This window comes from Odontesthes bonariensis, chromosome 13 (assembly GCF_027942865.1).
Source record: "Odontesthes bonariensis isolate fOdoBon6 chromosome 13, fOdoBon6.hap1, whole genome shotgun sequence".
NCBI lineage: Eukaryota > Metazoa > Chordata > Actinopteri > Atheriniformes > Atherinopsidae > Odontesthes > Odontesthes bonariensis.
Window position 1 is genome coordinate 11045263 of NC_134518.1, and position 18244 is coordinate 11063506.

Consider the following 18244-nt stretch of genomic DNA (forward strand, 5'->3'; position numbering starts at 1 on the left):
TTCCATGCATGCGACTGTATCAAAAAGATGAATATCCTGATACAAATTTGGAATTGATGGTACATTTATAATAATGATATGCCACTTTGAGATAATAAACATTGGCCAATTATTTAACAGCATCAGCCGCCAATATTTCAAAGTGGCCAGAACTCAGTAATGAATGTAGAGACGTGTGCAGTTCAGGCTCCCCCATCACAGCGGGCTGCTGCGCAACAATGTTTATGGATTACACGTTGGCATTAATCAGCCAAGGCAGATCAAATATTTCTAAATCAACGTTCATTTAAAGTCATTTAAAGAGGTTTTGTTGCCATTAGGAAATGATGTTTTATTAGTAGCAATGAAAAAATACCACTACAAAAACTGATCTGAAACCTTTGCAAGAGCCACAATACCACAATCTGCTGAAGACCTAAACGCTGGCTGTAAGAGACTGATATCTGAAGACTTTGAATACATCGATGTCTCCTGCCAATTTAAAAAATGTGGGATGACTAAGCAAATTTACATCACACTGGGAAAAAAAAATTGTTGTGTTAGTCAGACTAAAACTGGACTTTTAAAGTGGAGGTTAGTTCTGCCAAAATCGTACAAAACCGTGACAACGCACCAGAAAAGTTCAACTTTTTATATATAGTGTGTATAGTGTATAGTGTGTATATCTAGAAAAGAAAAATTCCCAATAAAGTTGCTTTCATTCACATATTTTTCTGTTTCTTTTGTCGGATGACTAAAACCTGTCAGAGATTGTGAGTGAAAATCAGCCCGTTAAGGCTTTGTGTCAACTCACAGAAAGAATTTCCAGACTGTCGCTCTGCTCTAATAAAATCCACAACCACAGCATCGTCTGACAAAATCACCATTCAAGTGATGTTCATTCAAGACATCTGTACAGTGAAATCAGCCACTCTTACATGTCAGACATGTACATGTATGTGTCTCTCATAGACAAAGTTAGAAACGACAGAATGTCTCAAACGTTTTCCCACAGCTTCATGGCGTCAGGCAGGATTTAGTCAATAACCCGATTCCGCTCCTGTGCGTGTTTGCTGGTACAAGTTCTTCGGTAGCTGTAACCGTGCTGACGGTGAAAGGTCAGTCCCTCGACGTATTCAGTTTTCACGATATATTTGACCTCCGAGTAAAAATTTTGCTTCTGTCGCAAACTGGATTTCTCAAAATTTTCTCCATCTCAACTCGGACAAAAATTAAGCCCCTTGTAATTGGCCAAGATTGTTATCAGAAGGAGATCGGTGGATCTATTGCCCCTCTTTCTGGCAATATTTACACCATCCCAGAAGATTTATTACTATTATCATTATTTTTTCAAATCATATTTGAACTATGAACTTCATGTTCAAAGCTGATTCACTCCAGTTTCCAGATGAGAAGAAACAACCCAATACTCTCAGATAGACTCTTGGAAATTCTGGTGTATACCTTGATTCTCTTTCTCATTTAGACCGCTGTAACTCCCTTTGCACATGCCCAACTCCGAAACACATCTCCATTTCTGCTTTAAACGTTCACCTGATATAATACTCTTGTTTGTGTTCAGGTGGCAGCGGTAATGTGGCAGTGGGACTACAGTGGCCATGTTGACTTTAGTCCGCCATGAAAAGCATCTACAAATAATAAGTGAGCATCAGAGCTGGACAACTGAGTGAAGTGAATTTCAGCCAATACGCTAATATCAAAATTTCTCTTTTTTAAATCTCTAAAGAGCTTTATTGGCTCCGAAAGAATGATTATTTGAAGTCATGTATATGAGTAGATGTACACACATTATTCCAAACTAAACAATGTTGAGATGTCAAACAACAGCCACGACTTAATTCATTCATAAACTGTAAACATAAACAACTAGCTTTGTTTAACAGAGAGGCTTGTTTAATCAGTTTGACAGGAATCTAATCTGTCACATCTATCTCTTCTATTTGACAGAAATCTATTTAAATCTAGCGCTGGACAGACAGTTAAGCACTCTTAAAACATGCAAAAACAGTGATAAAATTCACTTACAAACTTGGGGTCTATATTGTAAAGTGGATCTCTCTTTTACAGGCACACAAACACACACAAGACCCAAAAACGCAACTACTCAGCTGCAAACAATGGACAATGGTGACCTCTTTTGGCTGGTTGAGACTAATTATGTTCAGGTGTGAGGCTGGGTTTGGTGAAACACTGAACACAGCGGCTTCATCTGACACCAGACCTCTGTCTCAGATACAGTTTCGAAAGGAAGAACAGTAAACGCCTGAGGATAGCGTTCCAGCGTACACAAAGTGTAGACAAGAAGCCTCAGAAAAGAGAAGTGCGTGGTTGGAAGAACCTCACTCAGCCAAAACAGTCATCGCTACAGTAAGATAGTGGGACGTGTCATAAAACATGGAGTCGAGCTATAAATAGAGAGGGGTAAATCTGTCATGAAGTGATTCAGTTACTGTGTGTGTTTTGCTGGGAGGAAATTTGTCTGCACTGCTGCTTTTTTTTCAAAAGTGTGTACTCATTTCTTTATGTCCATGTGCGTGTGTGTGTGTGTGTGTGTGTGTGTTTGTGTGTGTGCGCGTCCATATTGCTGCCTGTGCAAGATCCAGGGTGGAGGATAATCTGCTAGATGTTTCAGCAGTGCTATAGAATCACGCTGAGGGTTTTATTCCCTAAGTGACATGAAAGATGTGTGTGTTTCTGTGCATGAGAGGGAGAATCAGAAAGCGAGATGGATTCAGAGTGTGAGGGGTAGATATAAGGGTGCCACTGAGCGAGCTTTAGGATGTATGAGAATTAAACACACTCTTGTTTATGCATGCATGCTGCTGGCCCATGTGTCTTTCATGTGTATGTGCGTTTCTGCACTCGACACTGTGCATGAAAGAGATTAGTCCACACGCCAGAGCTGCTTCTCTGATATGGAAACAACTGTGCCTGGCTTTTATCTGCTCAGCTTGGGCTCAGATCTGTTAGGCTGGCGTGATGGAGGGAGGAACACACACTCACAGCAATCTAACACATGCAAGCATGCAAATGAAAAGCCAGAGATACTGCACACATGTACACGCTTCACGATGCTCCACCTCAATATTTCTCACATCATGGCCTTTTGATATTAGTTTCCCCTTTAACGTGGTAGTCTAAAAGGGCATATGCAATCAGTTTGCCTCAAGTATTCCTCTGTGAGCAGTTCCAATACAAAAAAAGCTACTCTGCGGTATGCATTATCACATAAGCAGCATTCAGCTTGTTGGCTCCTCTTGACAAACACAGCCTGTACTGTAGTAAGCTGCTGGACAGGCTGACACTGACAGACAGTGTCTCTTCAAGGCGATTTTTAGGCTCCTCGGTGGATTGAGTTAAGCTGCAAACACACAGAAGATCTCCACAGAGCCTCGAGAGATACAGCTCCTGCAAAGAACCAGACTCTCCGACTAATTAACCAAACACAGATGTGACTGACTGTCTACACAAATGCCTAACAAACAAGCAGGTTTGCTGACTAAGACCAGCCCCGCTCCATCTCATTAGCATGTGCTGCGTGGTATGTTCATAATATCTCAAATTTTCTCCCCGTCGCTGTTGCCAGCTGCCGACTTTACTTCCTTAATCCACAGTGAGAACAATCAGAGGTAGTAGGAAGAGGATCTACAAGGAAAGTTTGGCCGAGGTAAAAGTAGGTTTCTTCCCTCCTCCCGGGGCACCATCAAAGCTTTGTTAGTCATCAAAGTTGAAGCCTGAGCGTACGTGCATTCGCCAGGGCTGCAAGATTTTAAAACCGATCTGACCAAATGTATTAGGTTATATCAGATATTACAGTATATCGTATTCAATTGAATAATCAGTAAGAATAAGATATTACTGATGAGAACATCTGAAATAGAAAACAAAGCATTACTATTTGAAATGCATTAACAGAGAGAAGACATGTTTACAACTGATATATGACTACATATGATGTACGAGCTCTTCGGCTCCCACAGTTGTGCAATGTATTGCCACTGTCGTAAAACAGATCTCTGTGTAAGACCTGCACATGTACAGCCATACACATTAATTTGTTGTCATGTTGAAGCGGCCACAAAGACGCAATCAAAAGCCTACAAAAATGTTAAGCAACCAAAAAGAAAGACGGTGTGATGCAGGGCTGGAAACCAAAGTGAGGTATCTCGGCATTCTTGGGCAGTTTCAGGCCTGGGAATGTGCTCAGCAGAAATCGGTGTACTTCAAAATGAGTCCAAAGCACATAGTTTTAAGGTTCACAAATTTCTCAAGTGATGCTTTGACACTTAGTTTCACTCCATCACAAACCAGATCTTTGTACACATTCATTTTTGCCTTTTCTACAGCGAAGCAAAGCTAAAGGAGCAACAACAGCACCAATACAACCAAGAGCAGCTCAGCTGCTTATGTTGCTTCTGTAAAATATAGATACCTATATTTTATGGAAGCGCACGTAAAAGAAAAAGCGTGGTGTACCAGTGCAACCAGTGCAGTAATATGTAACATCATCATGTTATCAAGATCGCTGTGAGAATATGAACAAGCTGACATAAGCATAAAGCCTAAAGCTGTAATGTTGCCCCACAGAGCTGTTAGCATGGCCATGGTGTGCTTTCCAATGTGTAGTCCATGTGATTCAATTGGAAAATGCAGTGCAAAAACCTAACTAAAATGATTACTTCGCTGTGACACAGTTTAATAGAAGAAAAATCCGATGTTGATGTTGATTGACCAGTAGAAAAACAAATATTGGCTAAGATGACTGCCATTTTTCATCTATTACTCTGTAGCTGCTTTGTCCGGTAGTGAAAAAGCCTAGTTGTCCGTGATGCTTTGGGTGTCGAAATGTGTGACAGTGGCTCCATACAGGCAAGAATGGAGTAAGGAAGAGGAGAGGAATGAAAGATAAGGAGCAGCCGTAGAAACACACTGAGGGGGGGGGGGGGGGGGATGCAAAGGACAGAGGGGGAGGATGGTGTGTGTGTGTGTGTGTGTGTGTGTGTATGTGTGTGTTAAGGGGGGTAGTTGAGATGAGATGATGTGAGATGAGATGGATCGAGTGGAGAAACTAATAGAGAGCCAGCAGGTGAGGCAGAGGATACGAAGGCAGTGAGTGATAGAGTCCAAGAAAGAAAAGAAACTGCATCCTAATTTTACATTAAAAGATTTTAAGATGTAAACTTCAAGCTTTATTTTACCCTGTATGTTTATTATCCATGAAAATGTCAATCAATGGAAAGTCCAATAGGAAAAAGAACATTTTCTCAATAGTATCATTACATTTTCATGATTTGCATTTATAATCATGTTACTTCAAGTCATTTCAACTCAATTGAGCTGAAAAGTAGTCCTTATAGATGATGCATGCTCCTTCTAAAGCATAGAACAAGACAAATTTGACATGCACTAGAATTGTTCTCCCTTTGTCAACTGTTCTCACTTTTAATCCCCTAAAAAGCTGAATGGACATAAAGGACTTAGTAAATTAAATATTGTGAGTGTCTTAAAACTTTCCCTTTAAGGCTGACTAGCAGATGTATCCACTCTAGATTTAAGTGCTCAAATGTCTGGCAAGCTGGCCAGCACAGAGCAATAATCACTCACTTACACACATACGCACTCGCATTCACTCCAAGACCCTGCTGGGCAGGGGGAAGCTGAAGACGATGATGTCATGACATAAACAATAGCTCATTCAGCTTGGCGCTGGTGGTCAGGAAGCAAGGCCGTGCTTAAAGAACAACATCTGCAGACTGGGGTGACACAGAGAGGAAAGCTCGGAGCAGAGCAGACGTCCAAAATCCTCCATTCATCCTACACTAGCTCATATTGAGCTGTGAAGCACCAGGAGCGCCTGAAAGCAAATCCCAGCAGTTAGCTGAGCAGATCATGTCAAAGGTCTGTCCATCTTTTTGGCATTCCAGTATGTTAGTAACTATAGAAACTGTGCAGGGGGCATGCCATGCCAGGCAGAGAGACCTATAGCCACGGTTAAAGCAAAGTTGCATGGTTTTTCCCATATGGTTCTTGTTACTGCCTCTCCCACCAGTGGCTCTATACTGTCTTCCTCAAACCTCTTTAGTGCTATTAAGGTAATTATATGTAAGAAAGTCATGTCAGCTGTGTTCCCACAGTCCCATGTTGTCTGTGTAAATAATGGTCAGAGTGGATAACTTAGTGATCACAGAGGAAAATCTGCCTATTCTAAACATAATCTGGCTCTAAACTGGTCCTAAAAAAGTCTGTAGCTGTTGAAAGCTCTTCTTTCATGAAGGAATATTTTCTAATATGCCAGCGCAGGCATTATCCTTCCATACTGTGCAAGCATGCTTTAAGAAAAATGGTTGAATAATTCAAAAATCTAAGATACAATCGGCAGCTCCGTTACTTTAACCTGCTGTCTGGATTATCCAGGCTATCAGTCACCACCATCACTTCTCATTTCAAATGCAATAATCCTGTTTTAACAATCTCGCTGACTCCATAAAAAATGTAAACGTTTCCCTACCTGAATGTATCGAGATGATGTTTTGTTTGATCGATGCTGTTTCGGGCTACTGTATGAATGTAGCATTCTTACTGAAGCGCAGAAAGCTGTGCAACCATGTACAGCTATTTATTTATTTATTTTTGTAATTTCCCTTTTGGGTATTAACAAAGTAACAATATGGGAAAAAAAGAGATTTTTTTTTTTTGTCTGAACCTTATGTTTTACTCACCGGTTGGTTTCAGATTGGTCGACTTGTGCGTTTTCTCCAGTCTTGCATGTATAAACAAATGACTGAAAAGCCAGACCTCATCATTCACCGACCCTCCCCACCCCCCTCACTACTTTCACTTGCTAGTGCCACCTGCTGGTTGAACCAAGGTCACAGCAAGTTAATTACACCTCAGTATGACTTCTGCCTAAAGCTTCAACAACTAGACACACGCTGTCCTCATTAATCTACACATTCATCACATCAAATAACCCCCAAAACATGCCCTTTTATATATATATATATATATGTATATATATATATATATATATATATATATACAGGCTGCAAATGTTATCACATTTCTGCACTTACACGATTTTTCTAACATTATAAACAAGAAACCTGGGTAGTTGCTCTGCATCATTAACATGCAATGACTTGTTTTATATTCGAAGAGCAATTATGGATATTCATACTGTAATGCACTGACTTTAATTTCTGTTGGCATCTACTAGAGGTCATTACAGCAGACAGGAATAAATACTGATAATACCCACAAACAAATTCAGCCAGGACACAAAACACAGGGCACACCTCTGATGCCCAAAGTTGCCAACAAGGACTGTTTTATTCTTGTTTAAAGAGGACATAATGTGTGTTTTCCAGACTTCAGTGTGGTGTTAGGTAAAAGGTCAGGGCCAAAAAGCCCAAATTCCACACCACAGGGAGCCACTGCTTCCTGAAAGCACTGAAACACCTTGTTAATAATCCCAGCTTTTCCTCCATTATTATCTGTGTAGCGATTTTGCATAATGCCTGCCTCCTGGTTTGTTTGGCACGTCTCAAACTAAGAATGAGCAGCTGCTTCTCACACGACCATTTCTGACCAATCAGCCCACCAATAGGAGCAGAATGGGCCTCTGAGGAGGGCAGCCTTATAGAGATGGGAGCTAACATGAGCCGCTTTCGGACTGTAGGAACCTTTGGCAGTTCTAATAACCTTTTAATCCGCGGGGCCGTTTTCTCCCGTGTTCGGACATACAGGAACTCGGGGCTTTCTCCCTTAGTTCCTATAACTATTTAGCTCCTTCTCCGAGGTCGGATCTTTTCATAGTTCTTATAGAACGAATCTAACGGAGGTGTTTGGTGGTCGGTAGCTACGCCCCATGTCATGCTATCACGGCTGAAATGTTTCCTCATAGACACAGACACAACCAGCGGGTGTTTAATAAGTTAAACTTACACTGGTCTCATTTGTCTGCAGCACTCTGCTCTCCTTTCTTCCTTCATGAAATGAAAAAGTATCTCTCCTGACTCTCTCTGTGAGCTTTTCCAGCCTCGATATTAGACGCCTGATGTGATTGTCCATGATTAATATCACCATCATGCAGACCATGAACACAGTGGCCTCCACCCTCTCCATATTAGCTTCTTGGTGGTGTTTTTTCTACTCTCCTTACTTTTACCGTTTTGTTTTGTGTTTGAATGTAGCGCTAAACGGCTAACGGCTAACACGTCACTGAAGCAGACGGCTGCGCGCGGCGCATCAGTCCCTATCAGGTCCCGACTCATGTGCGAATGCAGACTGAAACAGTTCCGCTGGGGAAGGATAGTTATCAGAACGAAATTCGAGGAGGGTAGTTCTGATAACTACTTTCTTAGAACGGTCTGTCCGAAAGCGGCTATAAGGCACATTCCTACTGTAGGAACCTTTTGCAGTTCCTATAACCTTTTCAGGAATGGGGCCGTTTTTTCCCCGCATTCGGACATACAGGAACTCGGGACCACGGCCCTCAGTTCCTATAACCATTTTAGCTCCTTCTCCGAGGCTGGGTCTTTTCTGGGTTCTATAGGAACACATCTGATGGAGGTGTTGGGTGGTTGGCAGCTACGCCCCCTTTCCGCTTCTTCATGTTCCTGATCTGCTCAACGTAAACAGTAGAATAATGGCTGAAATGTTTACTCATACGACACGGACACATTTAATAATAAGTTTAATAAGTTAAACTTACACATCGTCTCCTTTGTCTGCGGCGCTCTGCCCTCCTTCATGAAACAAAGAAGTATCGCCTGCGATCCTGACTCTCTGTGTGAGCTCTTCCAGCCTCGATGTTAGACGCCCGATGTGATCGTCCATGATTAATATTACCATCATGCACCATGAACACGGTGGCCTCTTGGTGGTGTTTTTTTCTTCTCTCCTTACTTTTCGTGGGTTTTGTTTTGTTTTGTTTTGTTTTGTTTTGTTTTGTTTTGTTTTGTTTTGTTTTGTTTTGTTTTGTTTTGTTTTGTTTTGTTTTGTTTTGTTTTGTTGTTGAGTGTGGCGCTAAAGTAACACGTCACTGTGGCAGACGGTTGCGTCGCATCAGTCCCTATCAAGGTCCCGACTCATGTGCAAATGCAAAATGAAACAGTTCCCCTGGGGATGGGAAGTTATTAGAACGAAAAATGGAGGTGGACCGTTCTTAGAACTGCATACTTAGAACTGCTCTGTCCGAATGCGGCTATAGAGCATTTAGACAGGAGGTTAACTAAATGAGCCTCAAATTAAAATTTTGATAATCTGATTCTTACCTGATAGAGTTGATCATGGCTTCACGGCCTTCCAAAGGTCCTGGAGTCTCTGAATGGTAGCCATTAGGGATAGCCCAGCGTCCCGGTTGGCTCAGCACAAACTCCGACCTGCTCCCTGGTATTGTTGTCCTCAAAGGACTTCCTCCTATTCCAGCCACCGCTCCAGCTCCCCGGACAGTGCTCCCCCCAGCCATGAGATCACCATCCAGGGCATCTGGACCGGCCTCACACCCTTCTTGCTCCTGAACTGTTGCCAACTCCAGCTCCAGCGGTTCGGGCCCCTGTAACAGCGCCCTCTGTTGGATGAGTGGTGTCAGCGGAGCCTCAAAGCTGACGCAGCTGTCCGTCTCGTCTGTGAGTGACAGCACGTCCAGAGAGTCCAGGCTGCTGTAGCAGGTCCCACCCCTCAGCAGGGCAGACTCTACAATGCGCTCAAATGTTGAGCTGAAGCCGTCTTTGTTGTCCACCTTACTTCTCTCCCTCTCCTCCTCCAACTCTCTGTCTTCCTCCTCTTCTTCTTCTTCCTCATGAACTTGCTCAACGATCTGCTCGAATGCCGAGCTGAAACTGTCCTGGTTTTCTCTTTCATCCCCGTCTCTCTGGGCCTCCTCTTCGTCCTCCTCCACTTCCGTGTCGGCCTGTTCTACGGTCGTTTCAAAATTCGAGCTGAAAGTGTCCAAGTTTGTATGTGTCCCCCCATCATCTCCTCCCTCATCCTCTTCGCCCAGCTCATCCTCGTCATCATTCCCACCTATACCATTTGCCAGTCTGTGACAATGATGAGAAAAGGTCAATTAGCATAATGGCTCAAATGTATGCGACAGTTTCTTTTTGATACTGACATGCATGCAACGGACAAACAAACAGCAGTGATCTCGTTCCTCTGTCTCGGCCCTTGCCTTCGCAGAAGAAAAGATTTCAGCCTTGAAGGGTAACCGAAGCAGTCTGAAGGATGAAAAAAGCGCTACTGCATGATACAATGTGAAAACCTATGTTGCTGTTTACTGCTGGACAGACTTTAGCCAAAATATCAGTTTTGTTTAAGAGAGATTTGCAGTAAAAGAGTAACAATGCTTTCTGTTGATCTTAACTAGGTTTTTTTATTGGTCTTTTTTCTAAACATGCTTCTAATATGCAGACATGAGAATAGAATAGAAAAGAATAGAAAAACTAATTATGTGCCGGGAAGCCACACTGAGAAAACAATTTGCCTTTACAAATAATCAGGATAAAAGACAATGTCCACATTATTGGAAAACATAAACTAAACCAAACCAGTTTTAGGCAAAAATAAAAGCTCAGACAGTGGTTTGAAACCTAAAGGAGAAAAGATTTGGTGACAGTGTGATCACGCTTTAACTGCTGAATGCAGTTTTTGTCAGAGTACATATGATTTTGTGCACTAACCTCCCTGCTTGCTGAGGGTTAGTTTCCTCCTCTCCTGCAGATGATTGCACGTCTTCATTCTCCTTCCCCTCCTTATCCTCTTTTATGTCCTCTGCCCCTCCTTTTGCGTGTTGATCCTCTCCTTCACCACTATCTGCCCTCTCCTTTTTTAGCTCTTCTTCTACCTCATCCTTCACTTCTGCCCTCCCCTCCCCGGTGTGTGCCTCCTCCTGTGCCACCTCCTCTCCTCCTCTGATCTCTTCTTCTTGCTTCCCTTCCTCTGTCATGTCCTTCGCCCTATCCTCTGGCCTCTCCTCGGCTGCCTCATTGTGTGTCTCTGTTGGCGGCTCAGTGGCAGTTGTGTTGGGCTCCACTGGGTTCTCAGGTGCGGTGGGAGAGGGCAGAGCCTGCCCCTCCTGGGTCATGGTGTGCTTCGCTGAGGGGAGGCGACCGTCCACTCCGGGTAGAGACGAAGACCAGAGCTTGTAATCAGCATCCAGGGAAAATAAAAAGACACAGAGAGACACAGGACAAGACAGGAGAGGATAGTCAGCTAAACATTAAGATAAAGTGATAAATGAAAATGAGGAGATGCGGAAGGAAACTTTGATAGATACCAATGCAGTCATTTGATGATCAATCACAGAGGCCACACTCAACAAAGGTATGTGCTGCAATGTGCTTCTAGGCGTATAAATGTGTGCTGCTGAGAGACATATATGTTTGGAAAATTTGGTCCTCTGCACCAGATAATCCCATAACAGTTGTGGAAGGAGGGCAGAAAAGGGTAGAGAGAGGAGGAAGCATATGAATACAGGCAGGCAGAGAGAGAGAGAGATCTAATAAACACAGCAGATTCCTGTCAAAATGCTCCTGTTAGTTCACTGGCTCTCGATCGATGTGGAGAATCCTGCTTTCACTGCGCTTTCGGTGATAGTAGCCTTATTGATAAACTGCAGTTCTAACTTGCCTGTTTGCTGGAGCGGTCGGAAGCCTCTGGGCTCAAGGGTAAACGCTAATGGGCGGCTTTTAATTACTGCAGAGTTAAAGCTGGCTTTGATACGTTCTTCTTTTTCTGTAAAGAAACACGAGCTATTTACCGAGAATGGAAAACAAATCAGTGCTTTTGATGTCTTTGATTGTAAAGTAAATTAAATGTCAGGCTGAAGTGCCAATTGTAAAACGAGCAATTTTACAAAGAGAAAAAAAACCTCCATTCGTGTCGTTGATACTGACATGGTTGCAGTGTGCAGCCGGGAAGCAACCCTGTCTGCCTGATCCATCCAGAGACTTGCCAGATCTCAGCAATGCTGAATCATCTGCAGCAGGGGACTTGTAGCACAACAGCAATAAAATATTTACTGGCATTCAAAGCTTTTTCTGATGGTATACAGATGCAAGCAAAGAACTAGTTAGGCAGAGAGGAATATCTTTAATCTGCCAAAGAAAACTCTGCGGTCTCTTAGGAAATTTCTAGAATTTCTTAGTCGAAGAAAAAAAAAAAAAACAGGGCCAAGGTAGAGAGGAAAGATTTGTGGTGGGCGAGGATGTGAGTCTGGGATGCTTTGGTTTAACCACTGAGCATGAGGACATCGCAGGCCCACTAAATGTTACAGCAGAACTGCAAAACCATGATGCAAATTATGTGGAAGCTGAAAAATAATCAGACAAATTGCTCCATGTTTCAAGCTTCCGGTTAAAGTGCAACTTTCTCCTTCTTTCAGACTTCGCGTTGTCACAGAGACACCATGATTGATCACTTAGGGCTTCTAGATCCCAATCGCTTTGGGAATGTTATTGTTGGCTAACTCAAAGGCAGGAATAAGAGGGCAAACCTCGCCTTTACACCGTCGTCTTCTTTGTCATATTTTGGCCTGAATAAGGGGAAACTGTCCAGTGTTGTGGTAAGAAATACAGGCAACATATCTGCACTTAAAGTATCATTTCACAGTCAGACAGTGTCTCTAATGTGCCCTCCTCTAATCCTCTTCTCCCTCGCTGCTGCTACTCTGATCTCAAAGGACACTCTGGCTGATTGCTCAACAAATTCTCCCTGAATCCATGATCAGTGATTGGCCTGCTGTTTTTTTTCTTCTTTTTCGGGAAGCAGACAGTCTTGGTATACTCCATCTGTAGAAGCATCAGTCATATAGCACTTAATAGTTTGGATCAAATGCTGTTTATAGCTTCATTATGACACAGTGAGAAAAGTGCATGCCAAAGTAATGGACCTAAAAGCTTTTCTGTCCTAAATCTATCATAGATGAGTATCTTGCCGACTGCCTTCAAAGCTGTAGTATTAGTATTGTCTCAGAATAATCCCAAACTCAAGTAATGAATATCCGAATGACATTTCCAACCTGGGTTTGCTGCACTCCATGCACCATTTCCATTTGTTTATGCTATTCCACATCGAGGAATTTGCACATATTATCATGCAGTCAAATCCACACACCGACGTGCTCAAATGAAACAGTGACACATCTCCATAAATGGAAGCAGCGAACAGTAATGAAAGCAGACACGATAAGTGGGAATTCTGATTCTCCCTCCCCGTGTGTCCTGTTTTCCTCCCACTCTGTCCTCTTCATCTGTTCTACATTATGTTTCTCTGCTGTCTCACGGTCTAACTCCGCTCTCTCTTTTCTCCGTCTCAGCCTCTCATTTAGCGATAATTGAGCTAAATGGGTCTCATCCAATGGGAGAAAAAAGAGTTTTGGAAGTGAGAGACTCTGTGAATCCAGCTGCTGAGGAGGGAGCAGATGTGCTCGGGCACCCTGCATGGACGGATGGAGAGAAAACAACCAGTGACAGAGAAAGTGTGGTTATGAGACCGAGTGTGTGTCTCTGAGTCTGTTTTTTTATGTATCCACTGCCAATCAGCAAGGACTAAATGCATTCCACTCCTGTCAGCAAAAAACAGAGTCTCCTAAGCCTTATCAATTTCCTTTAATAGTGATCAGACCACATGCCAATTATGTGAACGACACACAAACACATGCACACACCACTAAATGCCCCACTTTGCCTATCTTGAAAAACATCATCGACTTAGAATGACGCAGAAAAAAGCCCAAGTTAGCATTAAATAACTCTTTTTGTGCCTGTTATGTCTCTCTCTGTCTGCCTGCCTGTCTTTCAGTCTCGCAAACACGCACACAATGGAAAGAATGGACACAGACATGCGGTAAGTCCGCAGTCCTCTGAGAATCACTGATCAGCATGGCTGGTCTCCTCAGGAGGCAACACTACTGAGGGGAAGAGGCTGGAGGATTTAGAATGAAAAGAAAACCCTCCTTCTGCTGCATTGCATCTGCCTGCTTGATGTTTCTCGACTTCAGCTTGTGCAGGATTTCTAATTTCTGACACTATTTTCATTTATTTTAATCACTATTATAATATCTCATTTCTGGGGGAATAACACTGACAGACGGGCTCTGACACTTTACTGTCTTTACAAAACAGATGCAAAAAGATGGAACTTTGGAGCAGTGCCATATATAAATAAATAGACTACATATATATCTATAGCTATATATTTTTAGTCAATTAATCCTTTTATGACTTTCAGCAGGGTATTACTCTGCAGTGCAGCCAGATTGACTGACTGTAACGTGATTTAGTGGAGAGGATTACCCAGGATTCACAGTGAGTTTAACAAATGACAGAGCTATACAATTGGAATCTATATATCTGTCTATCTATTTGTGAGTACGTCGTTTTACACTCGTGTTGAGCACTACTGCACCACCTTTTCCCGTGTCTAAGTGGTGAAGCAGGCCACCAATTGACCAATCTAAACTTGTCTGACCCCATCACGCTCAAAGTGCTGCCGACACTTATTTAAAACAAAAACGTTTGCGGGCAGGTCGTTTGTCTGCGCTCTTTGCCACCACGAGGGCTTCTTACTAAGAGGCGGCACCACGAGTGGCTTGAGGGGACGGGGTGCTGGCACTTTGGTGCCCACGCTGACAACAAGCCGATTATCACGTTTTCAAATGAGTGTAACTAATTGAATAAGAAGCCCATTGAGAGGGAACCAAAACCCTACATTGGGTTGTGGCACGTGTTTTGCTTTAGCTTCACTTTCATCAGAAAATGTGCAGCAGAGGAAAAACAGATAAATTAGAAGGTAAAAACTCACCAAGGATTTTACAATAGACACCGTAAATACTAAGACCCTCTAGAACCACCACCCACATACTTTTCATAAAGAACTAATTAGCAATCAAAACGACTTTATGAAGCTGCCATCCGTACTGATGGATACTATCAGCCCTGCATACTAAGGACACAGCAGGGAAACTTCCCCTACTCTTCCCTCCTCGTCTCTTTCTCCTTGTTTCAGTGAAACATGCTGAAAGGGGGGGGGGGGGGGGGGGTATATTGCAGTCTGATACTATGAATGACCTACTGACCCTGTTCATAATACGGAGGGCTAGCTCTGCAGGCCACACATATACACACACAGGTAGTGCAGAGATAAAGTCACCTTTAAAAATGCTGCTGCAGGTGCAGGGAGGAAGAAAACCATTTCATCATTTCCTGCTTGTGAGCCAGCACAGGAAAGCAAGAAAAAGGGGACTTGAACGCGGTCCAGGGTGTTTTCCTAGCCTTCGTGCCGTCTTCCTACAAGTCACACCAGAACGACCACATAGCCTCGATCTAACTACGCAAGCCTACTGGAGCGTTAACAGTCAGCCCGCTCCCAAACCCCCCCCCCCCCTCCCAATATGTCACTTTGTGGCCATCAAGGTCAGCTGTCTTCTCTCATTTTGTCTCTTTAAACTGGTACATCTACATACACGCCAGCATAATGTGGTGATTCATCTTGAAAATGTGTCATGTTGGGCCAGAGGAACCCTGCACCCCCAATGGGTTTTGTTGCAGATAAGCCTTGGAGCTAATAAAGTCTTCAGAGGGACGACAAGAGGGAAAATACATCAAGATTGAGCCAGAAGAAGAGAAAGGAGAGCACTATTTGGTACAGAGCTGCTGCTGGTGTGTCAGGATGTCTGTGACTTTTGTATGGGGAGGGGGGGGGGGAATTACAATGGATTGAGACGTGAGAAGTAAATGTCTATAATTAAGATAATAACGACTTTGCTTTTCAGGATGAAAAATAAGCAGCCAGCAAACACCTGTTTTAAAGTAGTCTCCAACATACAGAAAAGGGAGAGATGGTGTGTGTGGCATAGGTCAGAAGCTAAGTCTAACCTTGAAAAAGGATCATTATATTTCTAGAATATTCCTGATTATAAGTAGCCTGGCAGTTTGTAGAGGATTTAGGCAAGTAGAATGTGCCTAATGGCATTTTCAATCACATTTGTTACCTCTTTAATCCCCATATGGAGGTTTACAGGATACTTTTACTCTGCATACATTATACTCTAATGTGTGATTACCAATACACTTAGACTTAAACTAACACCAGAAAAACCAGGTTTATTATCTCCGTCTCTCGCCTGTCTCTTTCCCAGTATATGTTCGTGTGTGTGTGTGTGTGTGTGTGTGTGTGTGTGTGTGTGTGTGTGTGTGTGTGTGTGTGTGTGTGTTAAAGAGAGGGAGAGAGAGGGAGAGCACAGCGCGAGACAGCCATGTTCTCCCAGCCTCCTCGAGCCAGTAACCATGACAACAGGATGGCTGGGAGACACGGTTCAAGCTCAATCGAGGCCGGTGTCTTTCTTTTCCTCTAAAATAGACCTTGGTCGCGATTCAAGATCGACTTGTCCCTTTAAAAGCGCAGAGGAAACGCATTTCTTTTCCTCTTCTCGGGGGACAGAGTGCGAGAGAAACACACACACAAACACACACAGCACCATAAAAAAAAACATTTAAAAAAAAATCCACGGCCCGTGTGCTGCAAATCCTTCAGCCTAGCTTTACAAACACCGCTGTCCTAAAGCGGCCCAGTGCGGGCAGGCTGTGTGTGTACATATACATAAATATATATATATACGTGTGTGTCTGTGTGTGTGTATCTTTGGTCACATATTAGCGAGAAAAACAGGACGCGAAACCTCAGCCTCCGTCAGAAATGTTATTGTTCCTCTCGCTGGATACGAAAGGGGCTCAAATTTAAAAAGAAAAACCGTTACGTCTCATCTAACTCAATGTGGGCTTTGAGAATAGCGTTTAAAAATAGGTGTTTAGTGCTAACACAGTCCTATTAGCTTAAAGTGAGAACAGTTTAAACGCGTATAATAAATGAACGTATCTTCACTCACCGGGAAAATGCGTCCCGTCAGAGGCTGAGAATGAGAGTTTTGCGGCGGCGGACTCCCCGTCTGCTTCTCCACAGCCACACCGGGGAATAACACTGACAGACTGGCTCTTTTTTCCCTCAGTTTGTTCTCAGCTCAGCGTCCTTCCCGGCTGCCCCCCTCGCGCCGGTATGCGCGTGCGACAGTTGTTGACGTCCGCCGCCGACCGACCGAAGCTCTTGGTGTAGTCTCGAGCCTCTGCGCTGACTATTAGGGGCACGCGGCGGCGGAGTGCGATTACTTACCGAATTGATGAATGGATGGATGAAGGTCCTCCCCGTCCCCTACGCTCTATGGAGCCTCCGTGTGTTTGAGTGGCAGCTGAGAAATTGTAAATCCGCTCCTCGGACTGCTCGGGAGCACCATCACTCTCCCGTAGTTAGAGCGCGGTGTGAACAGGACGTGTCTGGAGGGCCTGTTGATATCAGACACTGTAGCCTGCAGTGAAGATTAACACACTGTCAGTCGTGTTTACACACGTGGCTCTCCTCTGTGACCAGTGACGATAACAATGCAGAGCTGTAATGCATAGATATATATCATTAAATTTAGACTGTCTTTACTGGCGTAGCCTGTGCTTACTGAGCGGCTCCCAGACTGAGCACTTTGGCCATGGCCAAATAATCTTGAGAGGCTTCCAGGATGTCCTCAGAGTTATGGGTGCATTAGCTTTTGGAAGAATTTTTGTTGACTGGAAAGTCAAGGAATTGAGTTGAAAAAAAAACAGTATGCTGATTATTTACAGACAGTCAAATAGTGCTATCCAAGGTCTAAAGTCCTGCAGCTGTCATATCCTGGAATTTGCATTGGTCATGCTGAAGTTCAGTTTGAACAGGAATTTGTCTGCAAAGGAAAATGTGACCTATGAAACTGTCAATAGCCTGCCTGATTCATAGATAACTCTATTGTCTAATAATGAACAGCTCGGTCTAAATATGCTAAACCTTAGTATGCGCGGAATTAAATTAAGTGAACAACACATGCCTAAAATTTGTAACAAATGATAAAGAGTTCAATTTGAATTGGAAATGGGGATTCTTATCACAGGCTGTATGGTGGTGTGGTGGTTAGAGCCGTCACCTCACAGCCTCAAATCCCAAAATGTGTGGGTTCTCTTTTGGCCCTCCAGCTTGGACCTTGAACTGGATTAAGCAGATATAGAAAATTGATGAATTGTCGGCCTCCACATTCAACCTGCTAGATTTTAATGTGTCCATGTTATGGTGATTAGGGTTTTCGTTTTGCATATTATAAAGCCTTCTGTGCACGTGAAATATCCGCAGAGTTGCAAGACTGAATTCCACTCCAAAGGGAGTCATT

At 43.3% G+C, this 18244-nt stretch overlaps 1 protein-coding gene across 4 annotated transcripts in view; it reads right to left on the reverse strand.

The window, feature by feature from the left end:
* psd2 (pleckstrin and Sec7 domain containing 2) overlaps positions 1 to 17323 on the reverse strand; it is a 30065-nt gene extending 12742 nt beyond the window's left edge. For 3 of the 4 annotated variants that reach the window (XM_075480913.1, XM_075480911.1, XM_075480915.1), the window contains exons 1-3: positions 16889 to 17142; positions 10683 to 11143; positions 9276 to 10043 (exon numbers count right to left, since the gene is read on the reverse strand). In XM_075480913.1, coding sequence (XP_075337028.1) covers positions 9276 to 10043; positions 10683 to 11086 — 1172 coding nt within the window. In that variant the 5' untranslated portion in view covers positions 11087 to 11143; positions 16889 to 17142. Of the gene's footprint in view, positions 1 to 9275; positions 10044 to 10682; positions 11144 to 16888; positions 17143 to 17169 lie in introns of those variants that run through there. The other variant, XM_075480912.1, reaches the window with a different exon arrangement.
* Between the last annotated feature and the right edge of the window lie 921 nt (positions 17324 to 18244).